Below are 25,552 nucleotides of genomic sequence, written 5' to 3' on the forward strand. Positions count from 1 at the left end.
ATCCAGCCATGTCTCGGTGATGCATGCCAGATCTGCCCTCTCATCCAGAATCAAATCCTGGATGACAGCTGTTTTACCATTGACAGATCTGGCGTTCAAAAGCAAGACCTTAAGGTTGGGGGGTCTGTCCTGAAGACTACCACACCTAATCCTCTCCAGGGTCGCAAAAACTCTGTTGCGCTTCTCCCTGGGTTGGTGGTGACCGTGCTTTCTCCTCCCCCATATCACCTCAATGGAGCCACCTCCAGTCAAGCCCTCCTCCCCCTGATGGAAGAACTGGGCGGAATTGCCAGTTGCCGGGACTAGTCAACTGTCCTGGAAAGGAAAGCCTCCAAAAGTGCTTGTTTGTTTACAAAAGGAGCTTCTCTCCATTAATGGGAGAGAGGAGTCGATTGATTTGGCCTCATCATGAATAGTAAGCCGACTAGACAAGAGTGGAGACTTGTTGTGGGACTGGGGGGTAGAACAAGCACGACTTCGCAGTGGGGAATCTTGAACATCCATACTCGGCCCGATGTCCAAGGGGCGAATTAGTGGGTCTACTAGCACCCTCCTAAGAGTGATGCCCCACTGTTGCAGTTTAGGCCCACACAAATACAATTTATCCCTTAATATTTTATCTTCCAAGCCGATGATAAGACACAGGGAGCGGTTCCAGGATTGGTACTCCCTACAAAGCCAGTCGATAGTCTTAATCTTCACTTCCGACCGGCTTATGGATAAAATTTGAGAGAGAGATATCTGGACCGCTCGCTTAGAAGTCCACCTGCCTCTATTCAATAATGAGTCTGAAACTTCCACTGCAACCTTATTTGTTCGTAAAAGATGTTGAGAATTGCAGGAAGTAACCAAAGATTGTTCGACCAATTTAGAGGACAGCTCATTATTCGGCTTCTGCAGGGCATTGTTGGTATCCTTCCTATCCATCCTCCCCATGCTCATTCCCACAGATAAGGCCCCACCCCCCTTTCTAGTTACTCCAAGGCCTGATCCGACGACTACCTTCTCCTCCTTAGGCTTAATTCCCCCATGGCCTTCCAGAGAGCTTAATTCCTTATTCATGTTAATGGGCCTGGTTGATATAGTTGTTATAATGTCCGTAGGAGAAGGATTTTTTACAATCAGGGAAATTCCTTTGAAGAGATGGTCAAGTTTCAAGTTCAGAATTTCCAGCTGTTGCAAGACGGTATTGAATGATTTTCCCAGCAGATCACATAGGTTTGCGAGTTCATTCTTCCCTGAAGTTTCCTTCCAACTCATTTCCTGTTACCTTCTCAGAGAACCTTCCTATAGTATACCACTCTATTCTTTCAAGAATTAACACCACGTTCCGTTCAAGCTTTCATTCAACAGTACATCCACCAACATACACAAACCATCAATTCACATTCTAGAGCCATCAATTACCAAACAGTAAACTCACGGTACTCTCCGATCCTATGTGATCACTTCCTATGACATTAATACCAGGTTAAAAACCTGCCCCCTCTCACGACCAAAACTACTTCCCTGAATTAAGTTAAAAGCTTTCTCACTCCCGACTCTGTTAACACACACACACAAACACGTACACACACACAAAAAAAAAAAAAAAAAAAAAGGCAGGCTGTAAACACTCAGAGTCTTATAGAAGCTGCTTCATACAGGTCCACCCAATTGAGGATATCTCGAGGCCTCCTGGTTCGATGTAAATGCAGTAGAGCAGAGCTGATGAGGTTGTCTTCCCCCGTAACACGACCTCCAGTGCCAGAGGAAAAACGCTGGAATGGCAGACGGGCTACTTCCTCCCTCCTCCTCTCCTCCGCGATCCTCCACAGCCTTCAAACAGCTCCAACAACTCTCAGGGTAGGCCCGAAAGCCCCAAGGCACAGCGCTGAAAGAGCTGCGGGAGGCCGCCTAGTCCGGAGCGGTCCCCGGAGGCCGATTCTCTTTAGCACGTCCGAGAGAGGGCTGGAGGTGGCCGCCCGGTTCGGCGCGGCCTCCACGGGCCTAGTTATTGCAAGGCCGGAAAGAGGTTGGAGGAGGCCACCCGGTCCGGCGTGGCCTCCAAAGGCCTAGATTCTCTTCGAGGCTGAGTGAAGGCTACAGGAAGCCGCCCGGTTCGGCGCGGCTTCCAGAGGCCTCGTTGTTTTCTGATGGCTGAAGGGGGGGGGGGCTAGGAGAGGCCGCCCGATTCGAAGCTGCCTCCAGAGGGCGAGGGTGGTCACCGGAGGCCGAGGCAGGAGCTGAAAAGAAAGCCTCCAAGGCTGGTAAGAGCACTCGGGGAGGCAGCCCGGTTCGCAGCCCGCAGAGCGATAGTGCATTCACAACAGTAAATGTATGAAGCTGAGCTGGAAACAGCTGCACTGAAAAAGAATTCATTTTATTTCAGTTGTCACTTTTATGAGAAAGGATCCAGTCAGCTGGCAGAGCTCCTGCTGAATGTATCTTTTTGTGTATGGAGTTCAGAAATGGTACAAGTGGTTTGGGGAGGGCAGGGGATTAGGATGGATAAACTTTCTAAATAAATATCTTCTCTTGCTTTTAAATGTATCCTTGGCTGATTAAGTCTAGATACAGCAAGGAAATGTAATTAGCCGGGTACAATAATAATGACTTTCTCTTATCCTACATCTCTAGACGAGGCCATATAGAACAAATTCAAACATAATTAGAAAAGCACTGTTTCCTTAGCTAAGATGGCATTTAATCTGTTCTTCCCATGATACACATGGCATGCTGTGTATCCGCAAAAAACCCACATTTCATGACAAGTAAGCCAAATGCATATAGCTGGCAGAATAGACAAAAATTAGGGAAGGACTTGCTTAAATCTTTTATCCTGGTGACAGACAATAACATAATTCGAAAAGGACCGTTCTATGGTAAATTGTAACACTGTGGGACTACATTGACAGTAAAAATACTGCTTTTGCTTTAGAAAGGTTGTGTGTGTGTGGGGAGGGGGGGGTCATCTTCTCAAGAAGTGCAAATGAATCTCAGAGAGTCACCAATGATGATTACATATATTCAAGGACTGCTTCCATCCCAGCCCATGAAATGAGTGAAAAGGTCTAGCCTAAATACTTCAGTCTTGTTTTACTCTTCTCTCTCCTACTGGAATCAGTGGAAGGGCAAATATTTTCAAAACAAACCGCTAGGGCCTAAATACCCTAAATTGGTGTTTCTCAAGCTGGGGGTTGGGACCCCTTGGGAGTAATGAGGGGTATCAGAAGGGTCACCAAAGAATATCAGAAAACACATATTTTTTGATGGTCTTAGGAATCTCTTAGGTAGAGAAGGCTGAAAATCTCTTCACTTGTCCTTCTCTTACTTTTTGGAAACAAACGGCGAATCCTCCCACCAAAAGCCCAATTTGCCCAATTCTATTATTGGTGGAGTTCAAGGGGCTCTTTGATTGTAGGTGAACTATAAATCCCAGCAACAACTTCCAAATGTCAATGTCTATTTTCTCCCAAACTCCACCAGTGTTCACATCTGGGCATATTGAGTATTAGTGCCAAGTTTGGTCCAGATCCATCATTGTTTGAGTCCACGGTGCTCTCTGGATGTAGGTGAACTACAGCTCCAAAACTCAAGGTCAATGCCCACCAAACCCAGTATTTTCAGATGGTCATAAGAATTCTGTGTGCCAAGATTAGTTCAATTCCATTGGGGTGGAGTTTAGAATGCTTTTTGATTGTAGGTGAACTATAAATCCCAGCAACTACAACTCCCAAATGACAGAATCAAATCCCGCCCAACTCCACCGGTATTCAAATTTGGGCGTGTCTGGTATTTGTGCCAAATTTGGTCCAGTGAATGAAAATACATCCTCCATGTCAGATATTTACATTACAATTCACAACAATAGGAAAATGACAGTTATGAAGTAGCAACGAAAATAATTTTATGGTTGGGGTCACTGTATTAAGGGGTCACAGCATTAGGAAGGTTGAGAACCACTGCCCTAAATGCATCAGATCACATCTGACCTTGGAAGCTAAGAAGGGTAAGCTTTAGTTGCTATAAGGAAGGGAGAACACCAATAATATTTCTTTATTTTAACTGCTAAAGTTTTAGTGCTGACAGTGCCAATGCAAATATATTAATAGATTAGATAAACAGAGAGATGATAGATAGAAGCAGTCAGATATTTCTTCTCCTACTCCTTAAGTTGTCTGATATTGTGAATGACAATATACAGCATGTTTCATTTACAGACTGTAACATATCTAAACTGTTCACTGCTCAGTACACCCAGTATTTCCCAAAATGAACAGATGAGCAAATGTTGCAATCCTCACTTCAAAATAGCATTCATTTTGTCTTATAGGAAATGAAAAGTGAATGTGTCATACCGCACTCAAGCTCTAAACACATTAAATCCTGTTTTTGTTAAGAATATGTTTCATCACCCCTCCCCCCAAAAAAAAAATCAGGAAGAACAAGAGCTTTATGACAACTTGTTATTTCCCAGATGGCACCACTTTCCCCTCTCGTCTCCACTGACTTATTCAAAGAGGAAAGGTTCCACGTCTGGAAATTCCCTTGTACATCTCTTCCTCTTTGTGAGGACATAGGAGAGTAGGTTAATTGTTTCTTCAAGATAGCATGACATGTTACTTCTATATCTGATCTTTTTAATGACAGCTACATTTGTCTTCCATGAACTTGTCATATTTATTTTAAGGTAACAGATATTGAAGGAGGTAATACTTTCAAAATTCTAGGGACTCCTCTTGTAAAATTAGGCCTGAACATCAATAGGACACTACAGTTTGTCATAATACTGATTTTTAGATGTTTACCAATGTAGTTCGAAAACATGCAAATGTGAATAGATTAATAGGTACTGCTCTGGCGGGAAGGTAACAGCGCTCCATGCAGTCATGCCGGCCACATGACCTTGGAGGTGTCTACGGACAACGCCGGCTCTTCAGCTTAGAAATGATGAGCACCAACCCCCAGAGTCAGACATGACTGGACTTAACGTCAGGAGAAACCTTTACCTTTTACCAATGGTGAAGTTGAATAGCTTCTGGGAATGCTAAACTGCACTGCAAGCATAATATCACTTCAGCTTTACAACAGTTCTATGGGGTAGTTCATTAAGATACATTGAGATGGTACATACAAATACAACCCATCCCTAATTAGCACATTTAAACCAGTTAGGAACAATCTCTAGTCAATCATCTCTATATTGTTGTATTCCAGCTTCCATTGTCATTAACTATTGTCTGCATTGCTGTATTTGATGGAAGCTGGAGTCAAACAACAGATGGATGTGGGGAGGGGTCAGAGACTTGGTTCATATGGCCACAGGGCCACAACATGCCATGTGGGACCAATATCCATGGTTTCATTTATTCATGTCCATCGAAACATGACCTACCTAGATCCTTCAGCATGACTCTGGTATTCTTGGGCCAGACATCCTTCATCTCAATAGGATTTGCTATTATCCAGAGTTTTGAGTATCTATACAATGTCCAGGAAAATATTCCCCATAGATAGGGGAATCGTACTGGACTTTTATCTATGCAAATGAATAAATTATCAATTGGCTTGAATGGCAGGAGAGAAAGCCCGTCCTGAAAACACCTAAACTTTTTTGATATTGAAAGCAGAGCAAGTTCGGGTTTTGTTAATACTTGAATGGGAGACAGTGAATCCTGTGGATCTCTGTACTCATAGCTCTCAAGATGGTTTTTCAAGCTTTCAGAGGCTCAAAATGGTAACAACCTCCAGTCACATACATCGACTCCCTGTATAGACATGCAATACACCTGAACTGTAGAAGCTTTTTCAATAAAAGAAAGGGGGGAGCCTTTCTGGGCTGCCTTCTTTATAGGAAATTCAAGACCTCAGTTAAGAATGCTCAAATGCTGTAAGCTTATCATTTAACACTCTTCTGATTTTCTATAGCACCCTTGAAAGCGAATGGAGAAGTGTGTGCTGGACCTCTTTGTAACAATTTACTTGTACATAAGCAGTTATGAAGAACACACCTAAATGCGCAAGTGGTTCACTGGCAGCTTGAAAACCAAAGCTATTTCTCCAGCCACCACCAAAGTCTTTTGTTTTTAACTTCTCTGCATATGTCACCAGAAAAACTGACACTACTGCCCTCTTCTACACAATTTCCAAGACAGAAAATATTTAGCTATCTTCAAGAGCTATCCCAAAACATATCAAAAGGTGGCTGTGCCCTGAAAGAAAAGGAAGGCGGAAAAGATGAAATATTAAGACAATGTGGGTATCTTCTATGGTGACCTGACTTATCAGAAAATGTTTTGGCTTATGTAGAAGGGCTCAACATTCTCAGAGATCTCTGTTCCCTTTCACCTTTGCCCATTGATACTATATAGGAAGCCTTGTAAAGCCCAAATTCAATTTCAAAGATGTTAATGGCATGGGAATGGCATCTGTAATGTAGTCGTGAGTAGGTTACAAGCAGGGCCATAGCCAGAAAAAAATTATTGGGTGGGGGGAGGTGGAAACCTTTTGTGAGCGAATCATGAATAGTAGTTCCATAATGCAAAATAATTTAGAAATCAGGCTCCATCAATAAACTTCAGTGGACACTCAAGACAGATAAACTTCAGTGGACACTCATGAGGATTTGGTTAATCAATTAAAATTCATGAGTAAACCAGTTTTTTTTTAAAAAAAAATCCTGAACAATTTCGGGGGGAGGGGTTGAACCCCTAACCCCTCCCTTGGCTACAGCCCTGGTTACAAGGTAAAAGGATAGGAATAATAGCTGCTTTCCTGTTCATGACATAGGTCTGCATAAGTGCGGCTTTTTGTGTGCATATGCACCATATATACTTGAGTCCAATGCTCACCTGTTTTGGCTAAATTACATTGCCATAATTGAGGTGCACATTTGATTTGATGGCACGTTAGAATCACACACATAAAGCTACCTGTGTGAAAAGGCTTTGACAAACCTGGAGCCCCAGAGGTTGGACAGGGAAGCATGGGGAGGGGGGCTAAAAGGCTGCTCCAGTGGTGGCAGTGGCCTTAGAGCTCCATGGCTGGTGACCTAGTTGTTCCTGCCACTTAGCCGTTGATCCTGTCTTTCAGGCAGCCCTCAAGGCCTCTGCCCACCCCCCAGCTTCACTCCCATGCAGTTCCCAACTGGCCTCATTCATGAGGCCTTCAAAATTTCCCCCTTAGTATTGAAAGCGTTCGTGAATGAGAGCAGTTGGGAATCATGCTAGGCTGGCATTTTCACCAGCCTCAACCTGACAGAATAGCTTGGCTTTCCAAATTCATGCTGTCAGTCTCCCTGATGTGCTATGCCTGTGCTGTATTACATTTGAGGATGAAACCATTTTTTGTAATGTGCATCATCAGGATTGAGGTGTGCATTACATTTGATGGTGCATTGCACTCGATAGATAGATGGATAGATAGATAGACAGACAGACAGATAGCTAGTTCAGGCAGCCTTTTTCAAGCCCTTGTGCTCCATCTGACACTTCACTGAATCAACTTTCAGGCTCCACGAAGGGCCGCTGCTGCAGGTACTTACAGATGTGGAGGAATGCAATTCAGGTGAAGAAGAAGTTGATGATACGAGTTTAAATGGGGAAGGAAAATAAAGGTCCATTCCATTTCTCCCCTCCCAAGAGGGAACCAGTTGTTTCCTTCCCTCCTACAAAATGAAATGAAAAAGGCTGCACTCCATATGAAAGGCCAGAGTAACAACACACAAAGAATCCAAAATACAAAGAGGATATGCTCAAGAATAAAATGGTACTTTTTTATTGAGGTGCTCATTTTCTCACAAAGGTGGAAGTGAAACTTCATGATAACCCTTAATCTAGTCACCTGTCAAAACACTTGCATGCAGGTGAACAAACAAGGAAGAGTGTGCAAAGAGGAAGAAAGCAACTTCCAAGAAATCTATGCATTTGTCATCCAGGACATGTGAGCAGACAAGCTTGTAAACATCTTAGCATGCTAGTAATCCAGGTGGAATTGTTTGCTAGGTTAGACTTAGTAAATAGGTCAATTCACTTGCCCTTCATGTTATTTCCATATCATATTAGGCACACTAAAGCTGTGCCTAATATGATATCTGAATTCCACTTGACTCTTCTGACGGAAGTTGACCATAGAGTCATGCTGGAGAACCTAGAGATTCCCAGAGAGAACATGGTAATGAAATTCGTGAATAATGTGCAAAGGTTAGACCTGCAAATGTCTACTAGATAATTTCTTGCTTTTGCTCAACACCAAAAATGTGATTTGATATATCTCCAAGATGATCCTGTCCCTTGTCTGTGAAATCTGGTTCAGAATTTGGCTCACATCAGATTTCATTAATTTGTTAAAGCTGCACAGAGGCTGAAACATATTTGTTTCAAGGCATAGTCTGCCTCAGCAGTATGTCTAGCTAAAGTATAAAAGTTTGCCGTGAAGCAGTGGGTGTTGAGTTGAACTGACAATGTGATTCTACTCCCAGTCTTTGCCCAGAACCAATTAGGTTTGCAACACAGGTTAGAAATCAATTGCTGGTCATTTCTGATGATGTTTCCGACTTTACTCAATAACTATTCATGATACTTGCAGAAGTGTATTGCAGACAAATTGCAGTGTGTTGCTAGCTTCTAAAAAATCACATTCTGTAAGATGGGGAAATGCCCCAGACACAAGTATCTTTATCCTTCAAATGAAGATGCATTTGCAAAATGCATTTGCAAAATTCTCTGAAACGGCCCCAGACTGTGTGGTTTCATGATGAGGAAGGAAAATGATTTATACCTGATGAGACATTTTTAATTTCTTTATCCAAATTAAATATATTCTGGGACTAGGCCCTGATGCTGAAGACATCAGGGCTATGCAGAAATTATGTGTGTATGTGTATCTTCAAGTCACTTGTCAACTTGTGGTGAATTTTTCATAGGGCTTTCTTAACAAGGGATCCTCAGAGGTGGTTTTGTCAATTCCTTCCTCTGAAATATAGCATACAGCACTTGGAATTTGTTGGTGGTCTCTCATTCAAGTGCTAGCCAGGGCTGACTCTCCTTAGCTTCCAGGTTCAGTGTCGAAAGTGGAGAGCAAGTGGCGTAAGATGGGCAAGTCAGCCCGTCTGATGAAGTTGCTTGTGTGTGAGACACATTCTTGTTTGTGCATCACAAATATGGAATCTTGCCTGCACATAGCAGGAATGTTCCAGAACTAACCTGTTATAAATGTTTTCACTGAGAGAATCAGTTGTCACCACCATCCTTCCTGTCAATAGGTGGCTTGCTTTACCTGGTCAAAGTCCACAGGGCATGGCTTCATTAAATAGGAATATTTGTAACAAAACTCAGGGTTTGTGCAATTCTGGGGGTGAGTGATACTTCGAGTAATAGATGCATGGGGTGGGGGGATATTCACAACCCACAACCATTGAATCATAGAGTTGGAAGAGACCTCATGGGCCATCCAGTCCAACCCCCTGTCGAGAAGCAGGAAAATCACATTCAAAGCACCCCCGACAAATGGCAAACCCAGTCTCTGCTTAAAAGCCTCCAAAGAAGGAGCCTCCACCACACTCTCACTGTTAGGAAGTTCTTCCTAATGTTTAGGTGGAATCTCTGTTCCTGTAGTTTGAGATCATTGTTCTGCATCCTAGTCTCCAGGGCAGCAGAAAACAAGCTTGCTCCCTCCACTCTATGACTTCCCCTCACATATTTATACATGGCCCTCATCATGTCTCCTCTCAGCCTTCTTGTCTGCAGGCTAAGCATAGCCAGCTCTTTAAGCTCTCCTCATAGGGCTTGTTCTCCAGACCCTTGATCATTTTAGTTGCCCTCCTCTAGGCACATTCAACATCTCCCTTCAACTGTGGTGCCCAAGATTGGACACAGTATTCCAGGTGTGGTCTGACCCAGGCAGAATAGAGGGGTAGCATGACTTCCCTGGATCTAGACGCTATACCCCTATTCATGCAGGCCAAATTCTCATTGGCTTTTTTAGCCGCCGCATCACATTGGTGGTTCATGTTTAACTTGTTCACGAGGACTCCAAGATCTTTTTCACATGTACTGTTGTTGAGCCAGGCATTCCCCATTCTGTATCTTTGCATTTCATTTTTTTGGCCTAAGTGGAGCATCTTGCAGTTGTCCCTGTTGAACTTCATTTTGTTCATTTTTGCCCATCTCACGAATCTGTTAAGATCTTTTTGAATTTTGCTTCTGTCTTTTGGAGTATTAGCTATCCCTCCCAATTTGGTGCTGTCTGTAAACTTCCCAATCTGCTGTCTACTTTTCAAAGTCCTGTTTCTACCAGGACTAGGGCCCACAGTCCAGTAGCAGACAATTCTGCTATTCCAATGATAGATCTTGCAGTGTTAGTATCCACCCTAGCTCAGCATCGAGACCAGTAGCTGAGTCCATAGTATCTTTTCAGCAGATGGCTTGTTCCAACAAATTATATGGTCAAATCACTTTCATCAGGATGAGGTGATTCTCCCTGGATTCTGCTGGCTATTTAAGAAAAGAAAATCTAAATGCCCTTTCACAACAGACAATTATAGCACTATTCTTCCTCCTTAACTTTCATGGTGCCATCCTAGGGAATCCTGGGATTGGCAGGTTGTGTTTCACCAAACTGCAAATGATACAATCTTATAGGAAAGAACCGTGGTAGTTAAAGTGGAATAACAGCATTATACTTATGTAGTGCAAAAGGACTTTAAGAGCAGTTCCTTCCTGAATAGAAGGCATAAAAGGAGGAAATTAAAGGGCCAACCCCACAGTTAATGACAGGATTGTTACTCCAAGTGATGTGAGTACCACATCAATCACATATACACACATGTAGCATTTCATTTTGTGACAAAAAATTCACCTCTCCTTTGAAAAAAAAAATGATGTTATATTTACAGATTAATTTTTTGCCCCATGACAATCACAGAGTAGACTCATAAAGAGTACGGTATTTATGAATAGCTTATTCTTATGCACTCACTTTGCGCCACCCTCCATCCTCTTTCATTTTCTCTCTTTTGTCTAAACTGAGGTGGCTCTGTTGTAATGCAAGACTTGCCAGTATTATTTCCCCTTGGGAAACATATTGCCATGCGCTCCTTCTGTGCCCTGAGCTTTCCCTTCATCCTTGCACTTATTTCTGCTTGGCTGGGTTTTTTTTATGCATCTCTCTCTTTCTCTCTCTCTCTCTCTGCGTGTGTGTTGCTGCTCCTGCTGCTGTTGAACTGCATCTCCTTGTGTTACTTGCAGAGCCAAACCATCTCTCATCGCAAACACCAATGAATCACTCCATCACCTGAAGAAGAGCAAAGAGAATCCACAGAGCAGTAAAAGCAGCTGCAGAAGCAGAAGCAGAGGCTGAGCTATCAGGAAAGATGACAGCCTACAGCTGAGCAAGATCTGTCTCACCCCCATTCTCCCACCCCTCTAAACAGAGATTTCCCAACTGTCTCTGGGTTTTTATAGCTGCTCCGTTGATGTGTGTAAGGAATGTTTTTTAAATATCACTGAAACAGAGAGAGAGAGAGACAGCAGCCAGCAACAGCTTCTCCTGCTACAGCTGCAGTAGTCGGTGCAGCAGAATGAGGGTGTGAAAGAGGGCAAAGTGGCTTCTCGCGTACACCTCTCCTTCTCTTCCTTCATTAATCGTTTCCAGAAGGGACACTAAGGAAAGCAGGTGTACTACCAACTAAATAAGCTTTGCCCTGGATTTATCACTATTGGCACCTCCCTCGAGGAAGATGGTCAACAAAGACATGAATGGATTCCCAGTAAAGAAGTGTTCTGCTTTCCAGTTTTTTAAGAAGAGGGTAAGGCTCTCTTGAGCTCATACCATTGATTATTGTTATAATTATTTATATCTATTGCATGTCTAGAAAAGGTGTGTATATGTTCAAGAATTGACGATCAGCGTGAGTAGCATAAAATAGTGTAATTGTTTTGAGAGTGTGCAAAAGGACATTGCAACTGGATTGATTTCAAGGGAAAGTGAGTTGAGGGGTGTACCACATTACGTAATCTTTGTTTGGTGAGGAATGCATTTATACCATTTAATGTTATAGCACAGTGCTTGATTTAGTTGTCAGACTGTCTGGAGACAGGAGTCTGGAAAAGAGGTGTGGACAATTGTCATGAAATATGCAGAGTTTGGAGGGGGGTCAATTATGTTTTCAGCATCTTATGTTTTCCATTATACCTAAATGAAGCTCCCATACCTAGTGGCAGTGTATCTCAGAATGCCAAATTCAATGGGTATAAATGACAATTTCTGCCATTGTGCCCTGCTTGAGCACCTTCTAGAGGCATCTGTTTCCAAAACAGATTTCCAAGTTTGATAGACCACTGGTCCAATCCAGATATCCTGGTGTTCTTCACTTAGCCAGTAACTCTGTTTGGCTAGCCTGCCCATTTTCTCTCCTTCATCTTCATTTCCTGTCAGAACAATGGGAATGCTCAATGACCTACTTCAGTTCTTCTCTCTGTAAAATCAGAACTTGACTCCTCAGGCAAATGAGATAAAATGGGCAAATATTTTTAAAAGGTCTGTGCAAAGTAATATTATGCAGAATATTGATGTAATCGTGATAAGTGACCACTTACAAGCTCATCATTCTCCAGAGTGATTATAACCTCTCTTATTCTATGAATCATACTCTTTTGCCTGCCTTATTGTCTGGTCAGTTCTTTACTCCATTCATTCATACCTACGAAAGTGCTGCATTATATCACCTCCATTCATTTCATTGTGCTAAGCTATTTGCAGGTTCAGCAAAACTATAGCACAGCCTATAATCTACCCAGTAACCACAGTTTCCATCCAATAGCAATCCCAGCTGTTGAGGCAGAAAAGAAGAACCAGAGAGATAGACCTTTGCTTTGCAAGACAATGACAGAATCTTGAGAATCACTAAAAATCCTTGGTCTCTTCTCAGCTTGTTTGCCCCAATATGGTGTGTCAGAGTGATTGCTGTTAATTGTTGATGAGAAGGAAGGGTGTCCAAAGGAAGGTTTGCCAACTCTACCTTTTTGACTGTTACCAGTGTATCTGTGCCTATTGGAACTTTATTTCAGTTCTTTATTGGAACTTTATCAGATTTTCCTATTTTAGGTTGGGATGTTCCAATTAAAGTTACTAATGTGTGATCAACATTGTTCCCCGTTGGAATAGCAATAGTGACTTAAAACAAGTGTGAGAGCCAGATGTTTTCATCCAAGGCAGGTAGAGCAGCTTCCACCTAGTCATTTGCTACTCAAATTTTCTGAATGATAAGGACTAGAGATTCCATTTAAGCAATAACAGTAAAAACTGAACAGTCATTCATTCATTCATCCAATCCCATTCACCTTCTATCTGCCCTATATGGAGAAGAGTGATACTTCATTGAACACAGCAGCAGTCAGTTATATGTATCCTGTGGTGCATATGAATTAGGATTGCATGATTGCTATTAAATATGATCACTGACAGTTTCCCATCCACAAAGGATGGGGGTGAGTACTTTTTTCTCCCCTTCTCATAGTCTGTCATATATTAAGGTTGCAATCCAAAGCCTATTTTCAATGCCATCTTCTGTATGTCTGCTCAGAAGTAAGCCCACAGAGTTCAATGTTTACTCCTGGTTAAGTCTTAGGACCTGATCACATTAATGTTGGGATTCACCATGCATTGTGGTGAATCTGTGGGATCCTGGGATGGTATGCAGAACCCTGCATCACCCAACTTACTTTTGGCCCCATCCTACGGGAGGAAGCATCCACCACCTGGCTCCCCCCCCCCCCCCATTGTTGCAAATGCAACATGGGAAACCTCCATCGCTTCCTCTTCCCTTTTGCCACAAAGCCCTGCTGGAAGTAGATGTACATCACATAATGAGCTCTGGCTGGGGCAGAAGGGGAAAGGAACTAGTGTACAACAGGCAAATTAGCCTGTTTGATGAGGTTGTAAGACTGCAGCTCTCATTAAGACAAATACTACAATTGCTGAACTCAATAGGGCTTATGTTTGAGTGGACATGTTATACTGTATAGTCCATCAAAATCAATAATAATTTATGTTTAAATATTCATATAATTTTATTGCAAATCTTTGTAAGAGCTTAAAACAGACAGTGGATTATATTACTTGCATGTATGAATGCTTTACCTTCTACTGAATCATAGGCTTTAGTTTATACTTTTCTATTCCCTGAGGTCTTCCTGTGATCCAAAACTATAGATTGGATATCACAGAGGCCCTGATATTTCGTATGTCCTGCAACTATTGCTATTAACAATTGTGAGATGGGCTTATTTACTTTGTATGATCTGAAAAAAGTGTAACACGAAAGGAGAGGTAACTATCTTGTGTGGGTGGTATTTCTGTATCAATTACATAGCGTAAAATGGCAAAAAATTATTTTAAAATGCACCACTTTGGGGCAATTTCACTTTAAATGTATCTAGAAGTGGGTCTTTGTCATTACACAGCACTAGACTCTCTCCCCCTGGCTAGCAACTGTCTCCAAAATAAAATTGCAGTTGTACTATGATTTTAACTTTTTTTTCTCATCCACTTTTGCAGTACAGGATGAATCCTTCCTCCCTCATATTCATGGGGGCATTGCTCGCAGATTCTATATATCAATGTCTTAAAAATTTCTGTTAGTCATTTTCTATGTCCCCCAACATAATGCTATGGTATTCTTGGGACAGAATTCCTTCATTTCAGTCAGGTTCACTATTAACCATTTAGCATGGTTGCATATCCTGGACTTTCTGCTTTTATTGTTTTCAACTCTTGGTTATAATGTTTTTAAAAAACCTCTGATTTTAATGTTTCAAACTCCTGGTCTGTGACCATAATAATAAAATTCATTCATTCACTATTACCCATGTTTTTGTATATTCATGCACATTCCGGGAACATACTCCCTATGGATATGGGGGGGTCATGCTGTATAACAATGCTAGTACATAGAAAGGTTATGGAGAATGTTATTCCATTAAGACAGCCTCTAAGAAAAATGCATCGCTGCTTTCCTTGCCAAAATACAGAGAAAGGAAATCATCCCCTTCTGATTTTGCCTCCTCTGCCTAAGATTATGCATGAATTTGTCATGATGGATAAGACCAGAAGCTAGAAAAACTTGAGTTTAGAGGCAACCGCTCTTGAAAACTTCCAGTTAGCATGTCAAAACATGTAACATTTCCAACCTACATACAACAAAGGGAAAAATCTAGAGTCCAATTGGAATTTTCATATTTTAAGGGACTGTTGATAAGTTGGATCCAGTAAGGTTTTCCATTTGGACCAAGGTGTCTGGGAAGAGGTATAAGGTTTTTTCAAATCAAGATTATGATATGAAATGATTAACCCAAATGCTTTCCTCCAGCTATCATCTGCCCACTACTACTAAAAAAAATTGTCATTTAGGGAGGGATATTAACCAAAACATTCTCCTGCCTCACCATAAAAATACCAGGATTCTATAGGATGCAGCCATGGCAGTTAAAATGGAGGCATAAAATTATAATAGTGTAGTGTGAAAGGACTATGGAGCAGAGATTGGAAGTTTCCCCCAAGGGCCACATGAAACCCCAAATGCTGTTTCTGTGACCCCCAACATCACCAGATTCCCAGAAGAACACTTTTCCTGTGCGTTTTTTTTAAAAGAGTGAATTGTCTCTCATGGAGAACTATTGGTCCACAGAACCACCAGTTTGTTGTGCCACATAATTCAAACCATTTATGATCATTAATCTCTATTACATCACTGTAACATTTCCAACACATAGCAATAGGGACTTCACTCCACATACCATGTGTCCTAGAGTTTTGTTGTTTATTTGTTCAGTCGCTTCCAACTCTTTGTGACCTCAGGGACTAGCCCACACTAGAGCTCCATGTCAGCCAGTGAGCAATCAGGTATTATTTCCTGGTGTATGGACTGATTTGATCTTCTTGCGGTCCAAGGCTCTCTCAGAATTTTCCTCCAACACTCCAGTTCAAAAGCGTCTACCTTCCTTCACTCAGCCTTCCTTATGGTCCAGCTCTTGCATCCATAGGTTACTACAGGGAATACCATTGCTTTAACTATGCAGACCTTCGTTGCCAGTGTGATGTTTCTGCTCTTCACTATTTCATTGAGATTGGCCATTGCTCTCCAGAAGTAAACATCTTCTGATTTCCTGGCTACAGTCTGCGTCTGCAGTAATCTTTGTGCCTAGAAATAAAGTCTGTCACTGCCTCCATGTTTTCTCCCTCTATTTGCCAGTTATCAATCAATCTGGTTGCCATAATCTTAGGTTTTTTGACGTTTACCTGCAATCCAACTTTTGCACTTTCTTCTTTCACCTTGGTTATAAGGCTCCTCAACTCCTCCTTGCTTTCAACCATCAAAGTGGTATCATCTGCATATCATGTCCCAGGGTAGTTTACAGATATTTGATGAAAACATTAGAGATAAATATTACTGACAGTTACTGGAAGTTCTTTAGATCTTTATGTGTGAATGTGGAAGGGGGTCAAGAGGAGGAGGGACTGAAAAAGGGAAAGAGAGAAAGAGACTGATTTCATGCTATCTGTTGATGCATGATAGTATGAATACGATGCCTCGCCGTATAGATGAAATTTACTTAAATTCCAGTCTTTTTTGCACATCTTCTTTTAGGGTGATATTCAATGCCTAGTGACTTTAAAAACAATTTTCTCTTTGATATTTTCATTTCAGCAAAGTGCCCCTGGAAAAGGTGTTCTGTAAGTGTGAAGTTCTTACTGCTCAGAGTTGCAAATGTTATTAAAGACTAGCCAAGGATAAATATATTGCAATACTGATTGTTCCGACTATAATACTACACATTCAGTTTCGATATCCTTGTATAAATGACTTCTTCTAACTTGCATAAATAGAATTTACCCGAGTGGTGATTTACCAAGTTACTATTGGTTTCTTGCCATTAGAGTCACAAATATTACCTGACATGCTGGAGAGCCACTCTTCTCAGTTTCGACAATACTAGGCTAGGTGGACTAATGGTCTGAATCATTACAAGGCAGAAAAAACCTAAGGGAGTTTGCATTTTTGTAAGCAACAGACTATAGCTCTGTGTTTAAATAATATCACAGTATTATTGTATTGGCATTCTCTAACAGACTGGAGTGCAGAACAATATTTATAATACCTTTTGAACTCTGACTCCTTCCAAAAAGTACTTCACAACATGGCCCAAATCTAAGTTACATCCTCAAGTGTAAGGATACATCATTGAACACTAAAGTCTGGATCAGTCATACAGTTATATTTCTAACCTTTGTGCATAGAAAACCGACAGTGAACAAGGTTGGCAGGATTAATATCAACACATTTGAAATGTAGTGCAAGAGAAGAGCTCTATGGATATGCTGGACTGCAAATCGAGCATAAATTTGACTCTGAAGAACCAAACTGAGGCTATTATACTTTGGCCACATCTTGAAATATCAGGACTCATTAGAAAGGATAAGACTGCTTGGAAAAGTGGGAGGAAGTAGGGGGAATTTATTTATTTATTTTCCATATTTATATCCCGTCCTTCTCACCCTGAGGGGGACTCAGAGCGGTGCCCATAAGGCACAATTCTATGCCATACAACACATATCCAGCAAATAAACATATACATTAAAACAACCACTAAAAACATTTCGACAATTAAAATCACGAAATCCAATATCATAGTCCAGGCTGTTCCAATTATCATTGCACCATTCCATCTTCACATATTGCACTGATAGATTATCCAAAAGTTTGGTCCCATATCCATGTTTTCAATTTTTTCCTAAAGGTCAGAAGGGAGGGGCTGATCTGGTGTCACTAGGGAGGGAGTTCCACAGCAAAGGGGCCACCACTGAGAAGGCCCTCTCTCTCGTCCCCACCAACAGCACCTGCAAAAGAGATGGGACTGAGAGCAGGGCCTCCAAGATGGTTCATGAAGGAAGATATGTTCGGATAGGTAAGCTGAGCTGGAACCATTTAGGGCTTTATAGGCTAAAGCCAACACTTTGAATTGTGCTCAGTAGTAGAATGGCAGCTAGTGGAGTTGACACAGCAGGGGGTTGTATGCTCCCTATACCCTGCTCCGTTGAGAAATCTGGCTGCTGAATCAAGCCACTGTATTAGGTGGATTGATTCAATCAAGGAAAGCAAAACCCTGATCTTGCAGAACCTGAACCAGATCTGTTCACGGATCTTACACATCTCTCATTCATACAATTGCCATAAATTGAAGCTGATTTGATGGTGTATAACAATAATAATCCAAATTGAATTCTTTGACCCAGTTAGAACAGACCCATTGAATCACTGATATCTACAAGTATGCTACTTTGTAACTGACAATTGGATTTATGCTTGAGAATGTTTATTAAATGGAGGCCACAATTTGGATTGCTTTTCTAATTTCTCTGTTGAAACTTGCTGGTGGCATTGTTGCCCTCACACTGAGTCTGGCTCATCTCAGCTACAGAACTGATGAAAAAGATTCTCTCCTTCCTTCCTTCACTCTCTCTCTCTCTTCTTCCTCCTCCTCTTCTTGAAGATGGAAATGTAAAGGTTGAGACAGAGAAAGATTATTTATTTTCCCAGCAGAAACAGGTACATAATGATTAAAATTACATCTCACAATCTCACTCAGGATTGCAAAAGCAACCATTAACGAAGATAGCACTAGTTGTACTACTATACAGTACATAATTATAGACAAGAATTTAAAAATGAATGCATCCCGTTGTAGAAGACACAACAGTAGGACTTTCTTCTTGGATTATATAAAAAAAACTCACCTAGTGGAACAGAGAAATAATCTTAACATGTTCTTTTCTGTATCTTAAAAAACTTCCACTTCCCCACTTGTTTCTATCAAGCCTGTTAAAGAGTCAGATCACTATTTCTACAAGAAACCCTCCAGAACAGCACATCTCCTGTTCACATGGGGTCACCATGAGATCTAAATACCCAATCCAGGAAGGGATTGAGTAACAAAAAGAGTAGGATCTCACAGCTGGAATTATGGAGGCAGCCTGGAAAGAGGATCTATCATATATGCAAAGAAGATGCCATCATACTCTGAGGCTGCCTATTCCACTGTCAAACAGTTCTTACAATAGGACCACAAATGGACTTCAAGGCCCAAATCCTACTTGTAGTCCCAACTACCTTAAGTGGTTTTTATGATTGTTCATTTACTATTGAACAGTTGATTCAATGGATTACCTTTTATGGGATGATCTATAGCATTCTAGTCTGAATCTCACTTAAAGGAGTGGGGAAACTGTGACCCTCTAGATGTTGATGGACTATCAATCATCACATCATTAGCCTGTCTGGGACTAATGGAAGTTGGGATCCAAGATCATCCAATGGGTGAACAAGTTCCAACCCCTAATCTACATCCATTGAAGGACGAGGCATAAGTCTACTCACCAGTCAAACCAAAATGATGTCAGGATTTTTACATAAGTATTTTTATTACTTTTGTTATTATTTCATTTCTATGCTCTCTTTTTTTTAAGTAAATAAGGTGGTTTACATAAAACATCAGTTTAAGTGGGGAAGCAGGTAGAAGATAAAAATAAAAATAGTTAAGCTCAAGATTTTTAAATCTTTTATATGTAAGAAGCCAAAGAGACCCAAGAAGTAGATTCAAGAAACAAGTACATTTCACCTAGTTTACTAGTGGTTTGTTGTCTGATACTCTGAAATTGTTGGGTTGTCTAAAGAGGCAACTGGGCTAAAGAATTTGTGAACTGAAAAGAGAACCACTGTCTACCAGAAGCATTTTGTCTTACAATACACACACACACACACAAACACACACACACACCTGACACCTCTTATTTTGGGAAATCTGCTTCTTATTACTGGCACATATTCATTTGATCATTTGATCAATTTGTGTGCTGTTTACCATATACAGTAGAGTCTCACTTATCCAACATAAACGGGCCAGCAGAACGTTGGATAAGTGAATATGTTGGATAATAAGGAGGGATTAAGGAAAAGTCTATTAAACATCAAATTAGGTTATGATTTGACAAATTAAGCACCAAAACATCACATTATACAACAAATTTGACAGAAAAAGTAGTTCAAAACACAGTAATGCTATGTAGTAATTACTGTATTTATGAATTTAGCACTAAAATATCACGATGTATTGAAAACATTGACTACAAAAATGCATTGGATAATCCAGAACGTTGGATAAGTGAGACTCTACTGTATAACAGTATTTCCCAAAGCAGTAAGTTTGTTTGTTCACTAATTATAAAATTATTGTAATATTGTGGAAATTTGGTTAAGAGTGCTTTTACTTTTAAGCATTCTTCAAAAATCTATGCAGTTGTAACACAGGACAGGAGGAGAATGGACAATGGTCTGATACAGTGCAAGGCAGCTTCCTCCATTCTGTTAATGATAAACCTAAGTTGAAAAAATGTAGGAAAGAAGCCTTGAACTGAACCAGGCTTTGATGTCTGTTTGGGTTGTGTGAGAACACAACCCCATGCCACCACTTCCACTAGTTATTTCCCCCCATCTTCTGTGCATTTGGTAAAACTTCTTAATAGAGACCCTTATATATATCCAGCTGGAGAGGAACTTTCAAAGATTATTTTCATCACAGAAGTTTCGTACCCTACAAGAGTTCACAAATGAAAAATGGGCATGTAGAGCCAAGCAACATCAGAACATGACAAAGGTGCCCAAAGTCATGAATAAGGAAGCAAACACAAGCCAAAAAAAGATGTAGCAATTTACTTTTCTCTAATGGACAAAAAGCAAGATTTCGCCCTCTCCCCATCTCTCATCACTGCCAAATTTATTGAGTGAAAACCACTTTGCACTTTGAACACAGTTTGCAGTCACTGAAATAAGATGAGGACAAAGGGGGGGGGGGGGAGCAGAAAGATGAAAGAACAATTGGAACATTTTAGAAGTTGTTGAAAAAATGGGATGGAAGAAGATTAATCAGGACTGGAGGGTATATAGTTTTCCAGCATTTAGTTGCCCCTGGGATTTGGTAGATGGGTGATTCTTCACATTACATAGGATTCCCCAGATTGTTCAGTGTCATTTTTAATGATAGCAATATAATAGCAAGCATAACTGTCAGAAATTGTTGTGATAAGTATTGACATTTTTGCCATAGTAGGATCTGATCAGAGGATTGTGGAGGAAAAGAAAACAAATTGAAATGCTTTGCCTTCTGTCTCCTGGGATATAGAGGCTATGCCTCTTCTTATGCCTGTGTGTTCATATATATACCTAAATTGCTGCCAGATGGTTTTAAGATAAACATTCTGTAAGTCATTGTTCTTCTCTTGTCTTTGCTTTTCATTCCTTCATAGAAAGGTTATGACTGCTTCTCAAAAAAGCCCTGCCTAGATCTCCTGAAGTTCGACAAATATAGACCTGTATATAGAAGCTTTGGTGATTTGGCTTACAAATCAAAAAAAGACCCCTCCAAATCTTTACAAAATGATTCAGCCCACCACGTTTGACCAACAGTAATGCATCAAGTCATTGGTTGTATCTAAACACAGTGGGAAGCTCTCCTCCTCTTCCCTTTCTTTTTTGTCTCTGCCTCCTTTTTATGCTTTATATGTAAAATGTTATAATCTATTTTTAGAAAATACCCACCCCTAGGAATTTAAATCAAAAGCGCCATTCTTTCTGTTCAAGCAGCACTTAATTTCTAAAAAGAAAATGCAGACTAATTCAGCCAGAGAAGTCAGCCATAGCAGAGCACTTGATGAACCAACCTGGACACAGTATATTATTTGAGAACACAGAAATGCTTGACCACTCCAACAACTATCATGTCAGACTACACAGAGAAGCCATTGAAATTCACAAGCATGTGGACAACTTCAACAGAAAGGAGGAAACCATGAAAATGAACAAAATCTGGCTACCAGTATTAAAAAAAACTCAAAAATCAGGACAGTAAATAAAGAACAACACTCAAAAGATAGAGGAATTCCAGACATGAAACAATCAGGGCCAGCTAACACTTCCCAACAAAGGATTCCTCCAGGCAGGAAGCAGCCAGACTTTGAAGCTGCAAGCCCAATTAATGCTAATCAAGGTGGCCAATTGCACCATTCACACTTGCCTCAAACAGACAAGAGTTCTTTCCCCTACCCTGGACTTTCCACAGATATATAAACCCCATTTCCCTAGTTTCCAACAGACCTCACAATATCTGAGGATGCCTGCCATATATGTGGGTGAAACATCACGAGAGAATGCTTCTGGAATATGGCCATACAGCCCGGAAAACTCACTGCAACCCAGTGATTCTGGCCATGAAAGCCATCAACAACACAAAATACACTTATGTTCAAGCCTAACTAAATTTTTTGTTCCAAGAAATGTACTGTACTAGAGTCAGCATTGTATGTTGGTATGTTAGATTAGGATTGGGCGATCAGGGCTTGAAACCCATTGAGTAAGCTTGAACAAGTCTCAGCCAAGGAGGAAGGCAATCGCAAACCTCCTCTGAAGAATTTTTTTTCCAAGAAAACCCTAGCATAGGGTTGCCATAAGTCAGAGTAGACACATAAAAACAATAGACATTTGTTGTATCCTTCCACAAGATGTGTAGAGATTCTTGCATTAAGCTTGCACCATGCACAGGTCCAAATTTATTTTCTTGTCCTCTTCCTTCCATTATTACATAACAGGAAGCTCAGCATTTGTTGTCCTGCTCCATCAGACTTGGTCTTGTCTTTCTGTTTTGAACAATGACCAGACAAATGCTTGCAGATGCTCACAAGCAAAATGAGATTTCATACCTTTAACTGGTTTGATTTGGCAGAGACAGCCCCAAATAATCTTATGTCATCACACTTTCTCAACTGCTTTTAAAATGTCCCAGCTTCCCTCCCATTTCCTCTTTTCCCCTTTTGTCCTGAACTTACTTCAGTTACTGAAAACACAGTTACATGTGTAAAAGTAGTTTTAGGTAGGAGTGAGATGAGAAGAGAGGGCAGGCAGGCAAACTTCAGCAACCTTTCCCAACTTGTGTTTTTTTCTTCATTAATATCTTATACTGTCTTGACTACATTGGTTCTGCTTGTCCAGAAAAGGTGCAATAGGAGAGTGTACAGTGCTAGTGGTTCCACTTAGCAATTCTAATAGCTGTTAATAGATCTATTCCTTGTCTGTGAAACACATTTCGGGGCTCATTACCTTCACTTCAAGTGTCTCATATTCCAGTTAGTATGCATGTCAAAAGAAATCAGTAACAGTTTGGAAAAGCTTCTTAGATTCTCATAACCCATGATGGCTATGAGGTTCTTGTAATCCAAACACACACACACACCACCAGCTCTAGTAAATCACCAGCAGGATATATGCAGCATAGAATCATAGAATCATAGAATAGTAGAGTTGGAAGAGACCACATGGGCCATCTAGTCCAACCCCCTGCTAAGAAGCAGGAAATCGCATTCAAAGCACCCCCGACAGATGGCCATCCAGCCTCTGCTTAAAAACCTCATAAGGCTTAAAAGCCTCATAACGCAGAGTCATAAGCCCAAGGGTCTATTAGACAAAGAAGGTTGTTGAGGAAGAGAGTGCAAACTTGTGTGCCTGTTTTCTAATGGCATATTAACGTCCTGTAACAGTATTTAAAGAACATTTACAGTTGACTGTATTGTGGTTAAGCAGTATTTCCTGTATAAATCATTTGAAAAATGCTCTACATTCCACTTCTTTGTAACATTACTTTTACAGAGCCAGGAATAGATCCAAAAAACTGCTGCAAACTAGACTCTTTAGGATGATAATGGCTTTTCTCCTGGAGGAGGCAGGGGAAAAAGAGCTTGAAAATGCCAACTAGATCTTGGACAGTTGCCTATTGAGGAAAAAAAAGCAGGCTTTAGAAATAAGAATTATATATTATTTTCCTTTCTCTTCCTTTGGTTGCAATAAGCAGCATTTAAAATAGATTTGGGAAAATAATATCTAGTGGGTTGTAACTCAAATACGATGCAATGTCTTTCCCGTTATGCTTTATCTGAGATATTAGGCAGCTTAATCCATTGGTGTTTAATGGTTTCTAGTTAAAGAAATGCATGTGCTCAGAATGTCTTTGGCTCAGGTTTTGGGTGCTTTTATCTGCTGTCTTTAGTAGGGCAGACATTCGGGGTATTCCATGTGCTGAACAGATGGAGAAGGGGGCAGGTGAAACAAAACAGACTTTGGGAAAGATGACAACATGTAAAATTAGATATTTGTATTAAAATAAGTTTTTAAACATACTAATGCTAGGCCATTTAAAGCTATAACTTTACATGATTTCATGGCATTGAGCCACAGCAGTCAATGTGGTATCAGCCTGTGTTAATTCTACAGTGTAGATGCATCCTTAGTCTCTAAAGCAGCAAAACATGCTTGATCACTCCTCATTATGACAATATAACAAGATGTATAAAATTCCTATGACTGGGTTTTTCATTTGCACTCATCCAGGGCAATTCAAAATGATGGTTATGATAACTGAAATCCTAGCTTACTTGGAAAGAGGTGATTGATAAAAACTGTTATTTTCCCTAGAATCCTGTCTCTGCTTTAAGATCTTTGGAGTTGAGGAGATGCTTGGAGTCAGGGCCGGCCCCACTATAGAGGCACCTGACGCCGCCGCCTCGGGCGCAGGCCCGGGGGGGCGCCGTCAGGCTGGGCGGGAGGCGGGGCACCGCCCTGACGGTGCCCCGCCTCCCGCCCAGTGCGCCCTGGCCCGTCTGGCCTTTTCTAGCTGGCCAGACTGCAGCGGAGGTCCCTCCAGGCCGCAATCACGGCCTGCAGGGCCCTCCGCTGCAGTCTGGCCAGCTAGAAAAGGCCAGACGGGCGAGCAGGAGTAGCGTGGGAGGCGGAGCCAGCTCTGGCGCCGCCACCCCCCCCGCCCAGCGTGCCTTGGCCCTGCCTCCCACGCAGCGTGGGAGGCGGGGCCAGGGCACGCTGGGCGGGGGGGCCAGAGCTGGCCCCGCCTCCCACGCTACTCCCGCTCGCCCGTCTGGCCTTTTCTAGCAGGCCAGACTGCAGCGAAGGTCCCTCCAGGCCGCGATTGCTGCGTGGGAGGCGGGGCCAGGGCACGCTGGGCGGGGGGCGGGGCCAACTCTGGCCCCGCCCCCCTCACTATTCGCCCTGGCCCTGCCTCCCACGCAGCGTGGGAGGCGGGGCCAGGGCACGCTGGGTGGGGCCAGGGCGCGGGAGGCGGGGCCGGGGGCGGGGGCGCTTTTCAGCACCCTCGCTTCACATTAAAAAATATCTCCGACCGGCCCTGCTTGGAGTTGAGGAGATCCACCACTTTTAGTGGCATACATGATTGCCAGAGAGGCCTTTCTTGATAGCCCTCTGCAGGGTTTTGCTGAGTGCTAGGCATTTCTGTTGGCAGCCCCAAAGTTTTGGTATGTAAGCCAGGCTGCATTTGATTGGGTCTCTGACTACAAGTTAGTCACTTTTGTTGATGTGTAAACTCTATTGTGTGCAGTGAAACTGACTTCTGAATGGACATGTATTTGATTTGCCATCAATGCATGAATTAAGTAGCAATAA

At 41.7% G+C, this 25,552-nt stretch overlaps 1 protein-coding gene across 2 annotated transcripts in view; it reads left to right on the top strand.

Moving 5' to 3' along the window:
* The first annotated feature begins 11,165 nt into the window (after positions 1 to 11,165).
* The window catches only part of sgk1 (serum/glucocorticoid regulated kinase 1), a 95,288-nt gene continuing 80,901 nt past the window's right edge, over positions 11,166 to 25,552 (top strand). The window contains exon 1 of one of the 2 annotated variants that reach the window (XM_062978397.1): positions 11,166 to 11,788. In XM_062978397.1, the coding sequence (XP_062834467.1) occupies positions 11,720 to 11,788 (69 nt within the window). In that variant the 5' untranslated portion in view covers positions 11,166 to 11,719. The remainder of the gene's footprint in view (positions 11,789 to 25,552) is intronic. The other variant, XM_003223292.4, reaches the window with a different exon arrangement.

Source organism: Anolis carolinensis, chromosome 1 (assembly GCF_035594765.1).
Source record: "Anolis carolinensis isolate JA03-04 chromosome 1, rAnoCar3.1.pri, whole genome shotgun sequence".
Taxonomy (NCBI): Eukaryota; Metazoa; Chordata; class Lepidosauria; order Squamata; family Dactyloidae; genus Anolis; species Anolis carolinensis.